Below are 15,849 nucleotides of genomic sequence, written 5' to 3' on the forward strand. Positions count from 1 at the left end.
AGAGTATGTGCAGAGGCCCAGAGGCAGGAATCGGCATGAGTTCAAGGAACTGCAATAAGGTCAGTGTGGCTGAAGCAGAGTCAGCAAGGGGGCGAGTGGCCAGAAATGAGGTCACAGGTCACCGGGGGCCAGCTGTGCCATGCTGAGGACTTTGGATTTTCTTCGGAGAGAGGAAGCCACTGGAGGACTTCAGGGAGAGGGACGATGTGATCCAATATGTTTTGCAAAGGAGCTGTCTGGCTACTATGAGGACAACAGACCACAGGGGAACCAGGAATCATGGAAGAGAGACTGCTGCAGTTATCTAAGTGAGAGCAGATGGTGGCTCACACCAGGGATAGAAGTGGAGGTGGGGAGAAGGTTTTGAGGATTAAAGAAGATAACACTGCTGTAGTCCCAGCTACTCAGGAGGCTGAGGCAGGAGAATTGCCTGAACCCAGGAGGCGGAGGTTGCGGTGAGCCGAGATCGCGCCATTGCACTGCAGCCTGAGTAACAAGAGCAAAACTCCGTCTCAAAAAAAAAAAAAGATAACACTGGCCAGGTGTGAGCCGCACTTTGGGAGGCTGAGGTGGGAAGATTGCTTGAGCCCAGGAGTTCATTCAAGACCAGCCTGGACAACACAGCTTTTAAACTCATTAAAAATTTTTTTATAAAAATTTTCTATAAAATGTTCCAGAATTTCTGTATTTAAAAAAAATTAAAATTAGTTGGTAGTGATGGCTTGCACCTGTGGTCCCAGCAACTTGGGACGCTGAGGTGGGAGGATTGCTTGAACCCAGGAGGTTGAGGCTGCAGTGAGCCGTGTTCATGACGCTACACTGCAGCCTGGGTGACAGAGCAAGACCCTGTCTCAAAAAAAAATAAAAATAAAAAGAAGAAGAAGAAGATGATCATTTACAGTGCTCTGAATACATTATTGAGGTTTCATTTCTATTTACCAAATATTTGGGATCCAGATTAGCAGTGGAGAGCCACTGGAGTGCAGTGGCATAGACACTTAAGCTGATCTGAAATGAATGCTCCTGGCCTCCTCAGGTGGAGGGTTTGTACACATACGCGCACGCACACATAACACACACACTCACACACACCCTGGTATCTGCCCAGTGACCCCAGGTGAGGGTCTGCCAGGCCCTTACTGGACAGGCAGCCCCTCTCTCTGACCCCTTCCTGTGGTCCTCTGTCCCATGTCCTCAAAAGCATACAGAGCCACTGATGTGCTGGGATACTGGAAGCAAGACATCCAGCTAGGACTGCCGAGATGGCAGCTCACTATACATGATCTGAGGGGCTCCACTCTCTGCTGCTCCTCCCAACTGTGGGGTGGTGAGAAGGGCAGGTCTCCTTGTAGGTTATGTAAATATTTGTTGAACAATAACACAGCTGGGATTAGGGCTGGGCTCTGGAACAGTCTGCTGTGCATCAGCTGACTCCCAGTGTCCCCAGTTCAAACTCTCCTACCTACCTTCAAAACCTGTCAGTCTGAGCCCCACGCTAGCCCCAGGGAGAGAGTTGGCAAGAAGCGGTGCCAGTGACTGGTGAAAAGAACCCTGCTCCAGGAATCGAGACATCTGGGTTGTGTGGAAAGGTCTTGAGCCACTCACTTGCCCTGTCTGGGCTTAATTTTCTCCTCTGTGAAAATGAGGGGTTTGCACTAGATGCTTTCTAAAGTCCTTTTTGTCTCGAACATTCTGGATTTTCTGACCATATGAACTGGGTCTGATCCAGGGTACCTGGCATTTCCTCCAGGAAGGGCCTGGAAATTGAGGAGGAAAGACAGCAGCCATGCTGGTCCAGGAAAGGAGAGAAGCTCCCTGCACTCACACATTAGGAACTCTGGAAGACACAGACATTGCTAATGCTGAAGAAATCCATTGCCTTGACCTGGACCCAATGTCACTGTAGCTTCCAAACCTGTGGCTAAACTAGACCACGCTTTTGTTAATCTTTCTGGCCGTTAATGTTCTAAAGCAAGTATAATAATACCTGCCTCACCTTAGATCACTAGGTTGTTTGAAAATAGAATCAATTTGGCAGGGCGGGGTGGCTCACACCTGTAATCCCAGCACTTTGGGAAGCCTAAGCAGGCGGATCACAAGGTCAAGAGATCAAGCCCATTCTAGCCAACATGGCAAAACCCTGTCTCTACTAAAAATGCAAAACTTAGCCGGGCCTGGTGGCTTGCACCTGTAGTCCTAGCTACTCAGGAGGCTGAGGCAGGACAATCGCTTGAATCTGGGAGGCAGAGGTTGCAGTGATCCGAGATTGCACCACTGCACTGCAGCCCCGCAACAGAGTGAGACTCCATCTCAAAAAAAAAGTAAGAAAAGAAAAAGAAAATAGAATAAACTCATAGATGAAAATGCTTTGAAAACTCCTGCCACACAGAATAGAAATTATTTTCCTAGACATCTGTCCAGGTCACAACAGATGATTCTGTCAGGATTCAGTAGTGTCATTGGGGGATCTGGGATTGGTTTTTGAAAGCTGGGATTAAGGATGTGGCCAGGTAATTCCCCACTGATCCTGCCACAGTATGGAAAGAGTTAGTTCACTGAAGTCTCTCTCACAGTTCCTTTCTCTTTCATTTCCCTGCCCCTCTATTCGGGTTTAATTCCTTCTCTTTTTAATCACTCTGCTGTAAAATGCCCATTGTCCTACCTCTGCCACTATGCTATCAGCTAGGCCTGGCTAGGATGCAGGGGAGTCTCAGGCGCAGCTATCACACACACAGAACAGAGGGACGTCTCTGACTGGCCAACACTTCTGCAGGGACAGGAGCTTTTCCAGCTTTCCCTGAAGCTGGAAATGAAAATAGCCTCATGATTGATGGGAAAGAGAAGACGTGAGGGCGGGTCAACAGACAGAGTGCTGGATTCCTACCTTGGGACCCTAATCTTCTCATGGGTCTCATTTCTAGGGCTTACCAGGAAATCAGGTATGTGGTCAGGCCCCAGACAGGTGACACTGGGGCCCAGAAACCCCCTGGCAAGTGACACTGGAATTCAGAGAACACCAAACTGCCTCGCAAGTCTTTACCTTTTTTTTGCCCTATTCTAATCAACCACGTCAACCTCTTTTTTTTTTTTTTTTTTCCTGAGATGGAATTTCGCTCTTGTTGCCCAGGCTGGAGTGCAGTGGCGTGATCTTGTCTCGCCGCAAACTGCCTTCCAGGTTCAAGTGATTCTCCTGCCTCAGCCTCCCAAGAAGCTGGAATTACAGGCATGTGCCACAATGACCTGCTAATTTTGTATTTTTAATAGAGACAGGGTTTCTCCATGTTTGTCAGGCTGGTCATAAACTCCCGAACTCAGGTGATCCACCCACCTCGGCCTCCCAAAGTGCTAGGATTACAGGTGTGAGCCTCCACACCCTGCCCAACCACATCAACTTCTGAGATTATTGTCAGGAAGACAAGGAGAGCCTCCCATAAACTATCTTTAGATGTCTCTGTTGGAAATGGAATGTCAGCCAGAAGGACCTTGGGCATCAGGCAAAGTGACTCCAGAGATCCTTTGAGGTGGGGAAGGTGTAAGAAGGAAGAGGGAATTACCCCCTCCCAGGAATCTGGCTGAGGGACCTCATACATATTAGTCTGTGTTCTGTCCTCTGCTTTGGACATTTCCTGGCCTCTCTGTGCCTCAGTTTCCCCCTTGTAAAGAGCTCCTGTGAGAGTGCTGGCATGGGAGACAAATAAGATCATGGCTCCCAAGGGCTCTTTAAAGACAAGCCCCAGAGGAGCACAGAGGAGGCCTATGTGAGAGAGACAGGCCTTTTTCCTCTCTCCCTCTTTGGCTGGGTTTTCTTTCTGGACAAGTGCCTGACTCCCAGCTCCCTTTCAGCAGGTGTCATCCCCCTCTACTATGTGTCCCTCAGCTGTCCCCTATACCCTGTGCCCTAGTCTACAATCATGCTCAGAGTCACCCCTGCATTGCCCATTGTCCCCCCCCAACTGTAGTCAAGGCAACCATGCCAGCCATATCCCTTCCACTCTGCCACACCCCCCATGACGGGCAAGGTCAGGGCCCTTCAAGCGCAGGAGCTGAGCCCACTGACAGGGGAGGCTGTGTTTTCGTATTTTCACAAAAAGCTCCCAGACAGCATTTCTCTTCAGTGCTGCTGCCAATTACCCAAAGTGCCTTGACCTGTGGGCTGAAAATAGCAGGTGCTAATTTGCATGTTATTTATTTAAGTAACAACGCCTCTGGGATCCTGCTTCTTCCCCTATAAAAGTCCTCCATAACCTCCACCAAGCAGTAAGACAGACACTACTGTGGGACTTAGACTCCTCATAAAGAAGGAAAGAGGAACCGATAGCGGGAAACTCACCTTCTGTTGGGTTCTGGCAGCTCAGGAATCAATCCCAAGAAGGAGGTGGCTTAGAGACCCTATATCCCAGGATGCTCTCAGTGGGGACTTAGCTGAGAGTCCCTCCCCTAAGCTGAGCTGGCTGAAACTTGTTCTCTTTATGATCTGTTCCTCCAGTCCCTGTGTGAGGTGAGACACAGGGGGAGGAGGCTGGAAGGGAGGGTGGACAGGCCTCCAGGTATGAGGATGAGGGATAGGGCCACATGGTCTCTAGGGGGCTGCGAGGGAATGTTCAGGAACAGCTCAGCTCCCTTCAGGAGACCCCTGTCCCTCCGAGTAAATCCCTGTGCCCACCCCTTCCAGGCCTCAGATCTCCCTCCTTCCAGGCCCTGCTGAGAAAACCACGAAGGAGGAAACCTTATGGAGAGCTTACAGCTAGATCTGGAGAAAAACATCCCCTGCTGATGACATTCCTTTGGCTGAGACAAAGTCATTCTACTCAGGATTCCATGAGTAAAATGGAATCCTGGCCGAGGCTAAAGAGAATCCCTTATGGCGCGCCACTATAAGCTGCTCCCCAGATGACCCGGGCTAGCTCCAGCACAGCTGCATGGACAGAATCTCCCTAGAGAATTCACTGTGCTCGCCCTCTGTTTAGGGTGGTGGTGAGGATAGGAGGCTCAGGGCATTACCAGGACAAGAGCCTAGATAGGCCTTGGCCAGGGACGTCATCCTGGGCTGAAATGGAAGAATATGTGAGAGAACCATCTGCCTTGCTCTGATTCCCCTCAGAGCTGGTCTGCCTGAGAGCTGCTGCATCTTTTCTAAGTCTTACCACCCAAACCATGTAGAACAGGGTAAAGGGAATAACAGTCTCTTTGCCCCCCCATGCTAGGGGGAATCTGAGGGATTGGTGCTAGGATCACTGCAGGTCTCTACCCCCTTTTGATCTCAAAGCATATTTGGAAAACTTGGCCACAACATGCAACCTCAGAAACAGAGACTCTTCTTCCAACTTAAACTGTTCCATTCTCCAGAAACACAGGTCCCTCTGCTGAGGTTTTCCGCCCTCTAAGAACTGTGGTTCATCCAGAGCTGCAGCCCCAGGTCAGCGACATTGGGCAGCCGGAGTAGTAGGGGAGGTGGGCAGTCCAGTTACGCAAAGAGCATTGACCTGTGGGCTGAAAATATTAGGGCAGCCTGCATTGCTGGGAGGGCTTGGGAAAGGACTATTCCTAGGACTCAAAGCACCACCCAGGTGCTGAGAGCAAGGAGGGGGAGTTCAGGAGTGTAAATCTCTCCCTTAACATCTGTAAAAACTGAGGCCCAGAAAGACAGGCCTAAGGGAACACATGTGGCCTGGAGCTGTGTGTGTGTCTCAGTCAGTGGAGCTGCCCAAACACTAGAGACTACTGCTCTGTGGTCCCAAGTCATCAGAGTTCAGCACCTTAGGGGGCTTTAAAAAATTGCTGCTGTTGTTTTTATTGATTAAATAAATGACAGATATAATTGCCCATCTCTAAAATGTAGGCTTCCCAGTTTGCCCAGTTCGCATTGGGATTGGGACCCAACCATAGACACTTAGCCCCTTCCAGGAGCAAAGAGTGAGAACCGCAGGAAGCCAGGGCCAGGGCAGCAGGCTAATCCTCCCCTCCCCCTTCTCTGGAACCAATAGAGTGAAGTTACCAGGAAGACCCTTAGGGGAGAGGAGCCCAATGGGAGTGCCCTGCTACTGGATCCCACTGTTTTCTTCCTAACCGGCCAGCTGAAAATGTGTCCTGGATAAAGGCACAGATCCTTGGGTGTCTTGAGCTGTTGTTTCTCTCCCAGTCTTCCCCCAGCAAGCACACCTCACCTAATCTGTGATCTCCCGAATGCTGGAGAGATGTTGGGCCCCACCCCCTGAGGTGGTTAGGACCTCAGAAGGTCGCACCATCCTGCTGAGCTCCCAGCTGTGAGCAGAAGGGTCCTGAGCCAACCTCTGGCAATAAGTACCCCTATCCGACCTTCGTTTCCCACCACACCCCTCCTGGACCTCGTTTTAGGCAATGCACTGACTCCATGCTGCGATTTTTAGAAATTTCTAAAAACCTGGAAAAAAGCCAGGAGGAGGCTGGGAGGAAGCCCTCTATGGAGAAGGTTCTCCCCAGGCCTCCCTAACTCCTTACCCACCCGTGCACATCGGTTCCCTGCCACAGAGAAGTGGCTCGCTGTTCACTCCCCCTCCTGCCAGTGCAGCGCGAGTAAGAGCGCCCGAGGGACCGCAGCTGGCATCCCAGGGGTTAATTCAGGAGCGGCCCAGGTGGAGGTCGAGCCCCCAGCCCCATCAGCACCTCCGGGCTTCCGAGGCCACCAGAACGGAGGAGGCTGCGGTGGCTCTTTGTCTACCTGCTCTGGGCATTAAAGAGCCCGCTCGCAGTCTGCATCGCCCGGGCACGGGACAGAAGGCAGCGGCGGGGAAATGGGGCTCTGTCACTTTAAGTACAGCTGGAGCCGTAAGTAGGAGCCCGGGTGGTAGGGAGGAACGGGAGCGAGGGCAGGCGAGGGTTCGGTTTCTGACCCTCCGCGTGGCCCACGGCTCAAACCTTTTCGGGTATCCTCTGGGTGTCGGGCGAGAGCGGTCCTGGGGGGCGCTGGGTGCCCACCCGGTGAATGGCCGCCTGAGCCGGGGAAGATGCTTCATCTGCCCCTGCCCGGGTCGGGAAGGACAGTGAATTTCCCCCGCAGGTAAGCACCCCCGCCCCCGCCCTCACCGCCAAACCGCAGAGCTGGGGTCGGGTTTGTGCCCCCCCCAGCCCAGCTGCAGCCCCCCAGTTCCGCCGCAGCTGCAGTCTCAGGGGCGGTGGGTGTGGGGTCCGCAAGAAGGAGGGTCTTGGCCGCGCTCGCTTTTCCGCCAGAGAGAGGAGAGCTAGCACCGCTGGAGGCTCCGCGCTCCTGGACGTTTGGCTCGTGGGCATTTGGGGCTGGGAGTAGGTGTGTGGAGGGCTCTAGTGACGGGAAGGGGAGGGAAAGGCGCTTAGGCACCCGGGAGACCTGGACTGAGCTGAGACAATAGCGCAACTTGATTGAACTTCGATGGTTGCGGCTGTGGCGCGTGGGGGCCCGGGCTGTGAGGGTCGGGGGTCCTGGGGACCAGGCGGGTAGAAAGAGGAGGGGCCTACAGCCCCAGGCCAGCTCTGCCAATGTTACCCCAGTTCCGGTAGCTCTGGGGGTCTTCCTAGGGTGAAAGGAGGCGGTGGGAGGCAGACGGATGAAAAAGGGGAGGGAGGGAATGTTGAATTTGTGACCGGATTGCTTGCTGGATCCCTCCGAGAGAGTGAAGCCTGGTACTCTACCCTGGGAAGGGGCGAAAAATCGGAGAGCCTGGTAATTTTGAGAGACACACAGTGAGGGGCTGGTCCTGTAAGGTGAGGGTAAGGCACAGAGGCTCCTTCATCAAGGGGAAGTGAGTGTAACCACAGCTGGCCCTGAGACCCTCTGAGCTGACTTGGAAACTGCACTTCCAAGGGACAATTAGGAAATTCCAGCAGCCTGAGAAAGAGGGCTGGGGTTTAAATGTCTTTGGGGGGCAGGGAAGGCTTCCCACCTCACTATTCTAACCGCATATACACACTCCTTTCCCTCACCCTCCTGCCTAGATCGAGGAAGTTGGAGGTTGGGCCCTAGGCCTGGTGCTGGGGCCACTCCCACCTCAAACCTCTCACAGCCCTCTTTCCCCCAACAGCTCAGACCTGCACCCTGAAACATGCTCCTGCTTCCTCATATTTCCACAAAGGGAGCCCCAAGTACCCTCCAGGGGCTCAGTTGCAACTGTGCACATAAAGGCCTAGGGTAAAAGCAAAGAATTGGGAAGGGCCTGAAAAGAGAGGCATCTTCTGCCTCTGTTCCTACCCTGGGGGGACACCAAGTGCCCCTTGGAAGCCAGAGGCCTGCTGACCTCAAACTTTTACCCCCTACCACAGTATGGCAGAATGCAACCCTCCAGTCCCCCTGGAATGTGACTTGGGTCCTTGGAGTCACTTTGCCAAAATGACCCCAGGTAGATATGGTGGTGTCAAAAGGAACCAGTTTTTGAGCAGAGCAGAGAATAGACCCATGTAGGGACCTCTTACTTCAGGTGAGATCCTGGGCTGAGTCCTGGACAGCTCACTAGGCACTGAAGAAGGTGGAGGGAAGGAACTGCCCATAACCTCCTCCTCTCTCTCCATCTCTGCCACCCCATCTAGGGCCTACTTCAGATCCACACAGGGTGTACCCAAGGAAAATTACGACTGACACTCAATCAGTATTTGCACTACTTTTACTGTTAAGTTATTTGCTTCCCCAATGCCTGGAGGGTGTGCAATTCCTCTAAGTGACCCCAATGCCCTTTCTCTGCACCTATCACTCTTTCCTTCCTATTCAACAGCCTTTCTAGGCTACCCCATTCTTCCTTTTGAATTGATATTCTCCCTGCCTCCTTCCTCTACCCAACTCCATTTCAGGGGAACCTACCCTTATAAAGAGAGCTTAGTGCCCTATCCTGGGGCCATAGCTATTGAATACTCATGCAGGTGTGCCAGGGCGGGTACCTGTCTGCCATAGCCCAGGTTGAGGAGCAGGTCATGTTACACCTACCCAGCCTGCTAGGGTGGAGCTGGGTTAGGCCTGTGGTTTCTTTTCCATGTAAGCCCAAGACTTTCAGGCCAATTGCTATTGGTAGGCAAGGAGAAGAGGGGATGTTGTAAAGTGGAGGTCATTCCTTGAATTGCCACACTTCACATATAAAATTTAACTAGCCTGGCTCCAATCCACAGAGAGGGGGCTTAGCCCAAGTCTTTGCCCTGGGGAGGTCTCAAAACTTTCCCTGTAAACAACGTTTGGCTGAGGCCAGCAGGGATCAAAGAGACCTGATCTCTCCAGGATCAGGTTTCCCTTAAACACCAAAGGAGGTAGCACCGGAAGATGCGAGGGTATCAGGGTGAATGACTTAATTGGCCCTCAGATATGGCCATGACCGGCTTTTGATGAGTGAGCTCTGATCAGTCCATGGCCTCTTCGTTGTCTCAGAACAGATGTCCTGTCTTCTCTGGATGCCTAGGATTCTTGCATCTATCATGGAAGCTGTGCCTGCAAGCACTGTTCTTGCATGTGTCAAACATTATGGTCTCTCCTGGAGACTCCTTCTCTTCCTATCCCAGCAAACACTGTACTTCAGTGTCTTCCAAGCCAGAAGTCCAGGCACCTATCCCATTCAACACTCCTAGACTCCCTCCTGGAAAGAACCCTTAGCTAGAGCCTGGGGATCAGCGGGAACAAGACTTGCTCACTACAGTTGCCTCACTCAACCCACAGAGACTCCCTGGGGCAGAGGGCTTCGGCTTGGCACAAACTCAGTCTCTGTGAGAGGACAGAATGCCTAGGGACAGCCAAGCCAACGAGCTGCTTCTCGTTAGAGGGTTTTATGGGGCTAGGCATGCACACCACTGGCAAACCACACTTGCTGGATTAACCTCTTCCTGCAAAGCCCCTGCCCTGGGCTTGGGAGAAATGAAGGAGGGACTTAATGAGCAGAAAGCACCTTAATAGGGAGGGCAGTCTGTGTCTAACATCTCAGCTAATCACCTTTTCTCATTTTAACATGAGGTTGTAAAACACAACCTGTACTGTGTGCTTTGTGACCATCTTTCACTTAATCTTCACGACTATATGAGGGATATATTATTACCATCCCATTTCACAGATGAAGAAACTGAGGCACGGGGAGATTAATAAGTAAATATACCAAAGATCACAGTAGTGGGATTTGTCCTCATACCTAGGTCAGTCTGACTCTTAAAGCCAACCCCTAACTACTATGCTATAAGGCATCTATTCTTACCAATACCAATTGAGGCCTCAGAAATACCAAGTGCTGAAGATGCAGAAGTTGACAGTAATTGGAGGCCTCAGCCAAGGTTTGGAGTTGGCCTGGGACTCTAGTTGGAATGAAGTGAAAATTATAATTGCCATCAACCAATGGGGAGTGGGAAGATTACTAAACTTGGAGTCAGCTGACTTGATTCAGAACTCACTCACTACTAATTAGCTTTGTGACCTTACAGAGACTGCACAGCCTGTAGCCTCAGTCTTCCTCTCTGTAAAATGGGTACAGCTCCTGATTGATCTACTTTACTGGCAATGAGAAAATATGAAGAGCAGAGTGCTTTAAACATGTGGGCTTTTATAAGCGAAGTTATGATCACTTGAGGTCATTCCCAGAAGCAAGAGTCTCTCAAATTCTTTAGATTGTTTGTTTTTTTAGCATCCTTTCCTTCCGTCTTACTAGGACTGTAATGAGGATGCCTATGCGTATAATAAAGAAAAGAGTTCCCAGCTTAGAATATATCTCTGATTTTTACTTAAATTCTTAATTGCCTGTATTCACATTTCTGTTCAGTCCAAATTCTATGCTAATGAGAATGGCATATTTATACCTTTTTGGTTTTGATAGCAATTTACATAAAAATAGACCACTTTTTAAAACTTAAAAGATGATTTTTTAAAAAGCAATTTTGTTCATTTAACCTTTCCTCCCTGATAACTTTGTGCCAGCCACTATGCTGGCTGCTGGAGAAACAGACAGAACCCTAAGAAGCTGACATTTATTTATTCATTCATTCAATTCATTCAACAAACTTAGTGAGCACTTCCCAGATGCCAGGCAAAGTGCTGGGTACTGGAGATAGAATAGTGAGCAGCAAGGTTGACCATAGTCCCTGCGTTTAGGAACTGTGTTTTCTTACAGTGAAAACGGATCAATCAATGTTAGTAAATACTTTAAATACATTATTTCAACCCATGAGAAATGTGAGAAGGGATAATGCAGGAGGGTGCAGTCTGGTGGGGAGGCAGAAGGCAACAAGTAACTGTGATACTAGCTCATATATGCAGTAACTGAAAGCAAGCAAGAAGGGGCCGTACTTTGAGTAGTCCTGGAGAGCCTCCTAGAGGAGGTAGCATTTTCATTTGGGCTTTGAAGAGAAACTAAGAGTTTTCCAGAGGAACAAGAGCTTATTTGAGGAAAGAGGGAGAAGCTTTTCCCAACTGAGAGGTTCTGCGTCATCCTCCAACTCTCTGCCTAACCCCACAATCACTATGCCTTCACCAGTCACACAGCCTTCCTACCTAAGACGGAATCCTCTGAGACAAACAACTGAATGATATTTTCACTGCTCTCTGGAGGAATCCTATCTGGAGGCCTTTGATAGTGCCACTGGCTTGTTTCCTCTGGACTTGGGTGTCAGTGTCATCTCACATTAAGTTCATGGAATAATAGACTGTCCTTAGACTGTCCTTGCCCTTGCTATTGAAGCAGAATCAAATAATTTGCACTTGTGGAGCAGGTGTAGGATGTAAGAGTTTATCCCCGGCCTAACTTTCTTGGGATGTCTCAGGAATTTCCTAAGAAATGCTCAATTCTTGGACATCGTTGGACTTTTACGTCTTAGGAAGCCTTTATCCCATGAAGGCTCTGACTCATGATTGGGGAAGAAATATTGAAAAAGAAAGTATATCAAATATCCCTCCCACACACATACATATGTCCACACATACGCAATAGCCTGGCCACTGGTCCATAAGTATTGAGCATAATCAAGGAATGCTTGATGTAACCCATGGACTTACAAAGGATATATAGCAAGTATGAATTTCCTCACCAACCAGTTTTCCTACTTAGTGAATTGCTGCAGGAGCCATTTGAATAGTGGATGAGTTACTCAAAAGAGGGGAGAAGAGGAAAGTTGTGTACCCGCCTCTGATTCCCTGGGCACCGAGCTGGGTGCTTTACAGGCACTTTCTTTGTTATCTTATTTACTCTTCCAGCTACCCTGAAAGGCTGATGGTGACATGACCGTTTTTGTGATGTGTGCATATGTTCAGGGAGGGGAAGTGCCTGTCCTAAGTCAGTCTGTAAGTAGCGGAGCAGAAATGTAAACCCAGCTCCAGCTGGCTATGTAGCCATGCCTCCCTAGACTAAATGTAAATCTAAAGAGCTTGGTACTTTCTACAAGCTTAAAAATAAAGTTCTCTTTTGGGATGGTTATTTCCTATAAAGAAGAGCTGCTAATGAGGTTTCCCAGCCTCCAGGGAAGTTAACTTTTATTGTACTTATTCATTTATTTTGAGAGGGTCTGAGGCCGGGTGCAGTGGCTCACGCCTGTAATCCCAGCACTTTAGGAGGCCGAGGCGGGCGGATCATGAGGTCAGGAGATCGAGACCATCCTGGCCAACAAGGTGAAACCCCGTCTCTACTAAAAAGTACAAAAATTAGCTGGGCATGGTGGTGCACGCCTGTAGTCCCAGCTACTTGGGAGGCTGAGGCAGGAGAATTGCTTGAACCCGGGAGGCGGAGGTTGCAGTGAGCCAAGATCATGCCACTGCACTCCAGCCTGGCGCCTGGCAACAAAGCAAGACTCTGTCTCAAAAAAAAAAAAGAGAGAGGGTCTGGCTTCATTGCTCTTGTTAGAGTGCAGTGGCCCAATCTCCGCTCATTGCCGCCTCTGTCTCCCAGCCTCAAGCAATCCTCCCACCTCAGCCTCCAAGTAACTGGGACTACAGGTGCATGCCACCACGCTCAGCTAATTTTTTAATTTTTTTGTAGAGGCGGGGTTTCACCATGTTGCCCAGGCTGTTCTCTAACTCCTGGGTTCGAGCAGTATACCCACCTCAGCCTCCCAAAGTGCTGGGACTGCAGGTATGAGCTACCATGCCTAGCCTTGCTTTTAGACATGCCTGTTTACTCATCATAAGGTGATAGTTTTGTTCAATTACAAGTCTCTAGAGGCCAGGGGATTTTATCCAAGTGATGCATATGTGGAAGTTAGTAATGGTCTTTTGATGATGACAAAAAGTAGCTGATAGGGTACCATTATAAGAGCTAATATAGGCTGGGCACAGTGGTTCACGCTTGAATCCCAGCACTTTGGGGGCTGAGGCGGGCAGATCACGAGATCAGGAGTTCGAGACCAGCCTGACCAACATGGTGAAACCCCATCTCTACTAAAAACACAAAAATCAGCTAAGTGTGGTGGCGCATGCCTGTAATCCCAGTTACTCAGGAGGCTGAGACAGGATAATAGCTTGAACCCAGGAGGTGGAGGTTGCAGTGAGCTGAGATCACGCCACTGCATTCTGTTGCCCTGGGCAACAGAGCAAGACTCCATCTCCAAAAAAAAAAAAAAAAAAAAAAGCTCATATAGCAGTACAGTACAGCTTTGGACATACTATATTTATGCTGTGTCATGTCATACACAGAGCCCTTCAGATTAGGACAAATCTCCTGAAACATAACAGGTACATAAAATGGAAGCAAATCCACTAGCAAGTATTTATTCATTGCCTAGTATGTGCCAAGAAATTCTGTTAATCACTAAAAAGGCAACAAAAGACAACCTATTCCAATCCACACTGTGATTAACTTGTAATAGAGTTGGGTATTTAACAGTTATTGGGAAATAATAGTAGCTGGGAATAGGAAGCAAGCAAGTCAGAAATATAAAGGAAGAGTTATGCCCAGGTCAAAGAGCAGCACGTTAGGAGGGCAGTGAGTATGGGAAACTTATGGAAGTTCAAATGCTCTTCAGATTTATTTTTAGACTGCGTAGAAATTTGGATAGAGGGATTAGGTGTAGTGTCTCATGCCTGTAATCCCAGCATTTTGGGAGGCTGAGGCAGGTGGATCGCTTGAGCCTAGGAGTTCAAGACCAGCCTGGGAAACCTGGGGAAACTTCCTTCTCTACAAAAAATTAACCGAGCGTGGTGGCATGCGTCCACAGTTCCAGCTACTCAGGAGGCTGAGGTGGGAGGGTCACTTGAGTCTGAGAGGTCAAGGCTGCAGTGAGCTCTGATCATGCCACTTGCACTCCAGCCTGTGTGACCCTGTCTCAAAAAAATAAAAATGAAGCGATTTTGAGACAGTATTCAGGAAGAAGGAAGACTTTCAGGTATGAAGGAAGAGACAGAAGAGCCCTGGGCCTGAGATAAATCTTGAGGAGAATTGATGGGGCAGTGGATCAATAGGTAATGTATAAAGAAACTGGAACATATGGCCCATCCCACTCTGTCATCATCGCAGTCCTCCTGGGCCCCCACTTTCGAGGCTGTGCAGGCAGTTGTCTTGGTGCACGCACACGTGGTCCTGCATGTGTGTGTGTGAGAAAGTGTTATTTTTCAGGCTTGGAACGTTTTCCCATGGATTATTTTAAATTCTTCTATAAAACTATACTAGACTATCAAGTTTTGATTTTGATGATCTGCCAACTGTATGACTTTAAAAATAGGTTTTTAACAGCTTTAAAACAGAAGTAGTATTTCTGCCAGGGGGTGGAATTGTGGCTCAAAGGCCCTGAAGGAGAACACATACTTGGGATTTATTCCTGGGTGTCATGGGTTTCTGGAATTTTGCCGCTAGGCACAGTGGCAAAGACGGCAGAGGGTGTTCCAGGGTACACATCCTAGGCCCTGCTCCTTATTTATTCTCTCTGATATGTGGTTGAAAAGCAGTGCTTGCGTTGTTCATCAGATCCCTGGAAATGGATGCCTCACTCTTGTCTGGAAAAAGTTTCCTGATGAAATCTCTTGTTTACATTATGCTACACGTTCATGTTCTGGAAGTTTTTGCCAATTCCTCCTATTTCCTATATTATATATGTATTTGGTGCCCAAAATTTGTACTGTTTTCCCCCATTTAAGCTTCTCTCTTCACAAATTCGGGGTAAATATCCCTGTAGTTTCCAGGCCCTGGCTTGCCAACCCAGATTCCCATGCCTGCTGCTACTGAGTGCTTATCCTGGGATCCTTCTTCCAGAACCCAGAGCTCCTGACGGCAGCCCCACCAGAGTGGGTCCCCAGTATATGGGATTCATGCTTAACAACTTTGCAGATGCCTTCTAGGGTAGCATTGAGCTGGTAATGGGGAAGATTGCAGATTATCTTTCCCTGGAAAGAGTGAGATAACTTCATAAAGACTACTCTTCTCAGTGTTCAGAATGTGTTTTGGAATTACTACTTTTGCAGTATAATGAACAGTATGCTAATTTATTAATTTTCCTTTTCCCATTATTAAAAGGGCCCTCGTCCCCCACTCTTACGAATTAAATGTGAAGGAGGAGGTACATGCAATAACACCAGCTTTTTCACGTGGTTCATAGAAATTGCTTTCATCCTTTATGGATGCATCTCATGTTTGCCATTATATTTCCAGTTGTTTCTTTTCTGGGGTCCTCATATGGAAATCCCTGGCAAAGCTGTGCCCCTTGAGCCTTAGCATGTGTGGGGTGTTTAGAAAGGGAGATGGCATCTGGGCTGCTGCACTTGAGTTACCTCAGCAGGGAACCTATGAGCCTCCACCAAGCTCTACCCCTGGCCTCAGAACCTCAGGGGGCAGAAGTGGCCAGTCACGTCCTCTGTCTGAGAAACTAGCCCTGAGCCTCTTGCAGGAGGGAGGAAATCATTGCTTACTCATGCGCAACCTGGTTTAGGAGCATTCCTGCTATCTGAGAAACTAATTCTGGGAATTT

The 15,849-nt window shown here is 49.2% G+C and overlaps 1 protein-coding gene across 20 annotated transcripts in view; it reads left to right on the plus strand.

Moving 5' to 3' along the window:
* NAV1 (neuron navigator 1) overlaps nucleotides 1–15,849 on the plus strand; it is a 272,793-nt gene that overhangs the window by 183,555 nt on the left and 73,389 nt on the right. For 4 of the 20 annotated variants that reach the window (XM_078356812.1, XM_078356813.1, XM_078356814.1 and 1 more), the window contains exon 1: nucleotides 6,852–7,036. The exons of the other annotated variants lie outside the window; for them this stretch is intronic. In XM_078356812.1, the coding sequence (XP_078212938.1) occupies nucleotides 6,984–7,036 (53 nt within the window). In that variant the 5' untranslated portion in view covers nucleotides 6,852–6,983. Of the gene's footprint in view, nucleotides 1–6,851; nucleotides 7,037–15,849 lie in introns of those variants that run through there. 20 annotated transcript variants of the gene reach the window in all.

Source organism: Callithrix jacchus, chromosome 19 (genome assembly GCF_049354715.1).
Source record: "Callithrix jacchus isolate 240 chromosome 19, calJac240_pri, whole genome shotgun sequence".
NCBI lineage: Eukaryota > Metazoa > Chordata > Mammalia > Primates > Cebidae > Callithrix > Callithrix jacchus.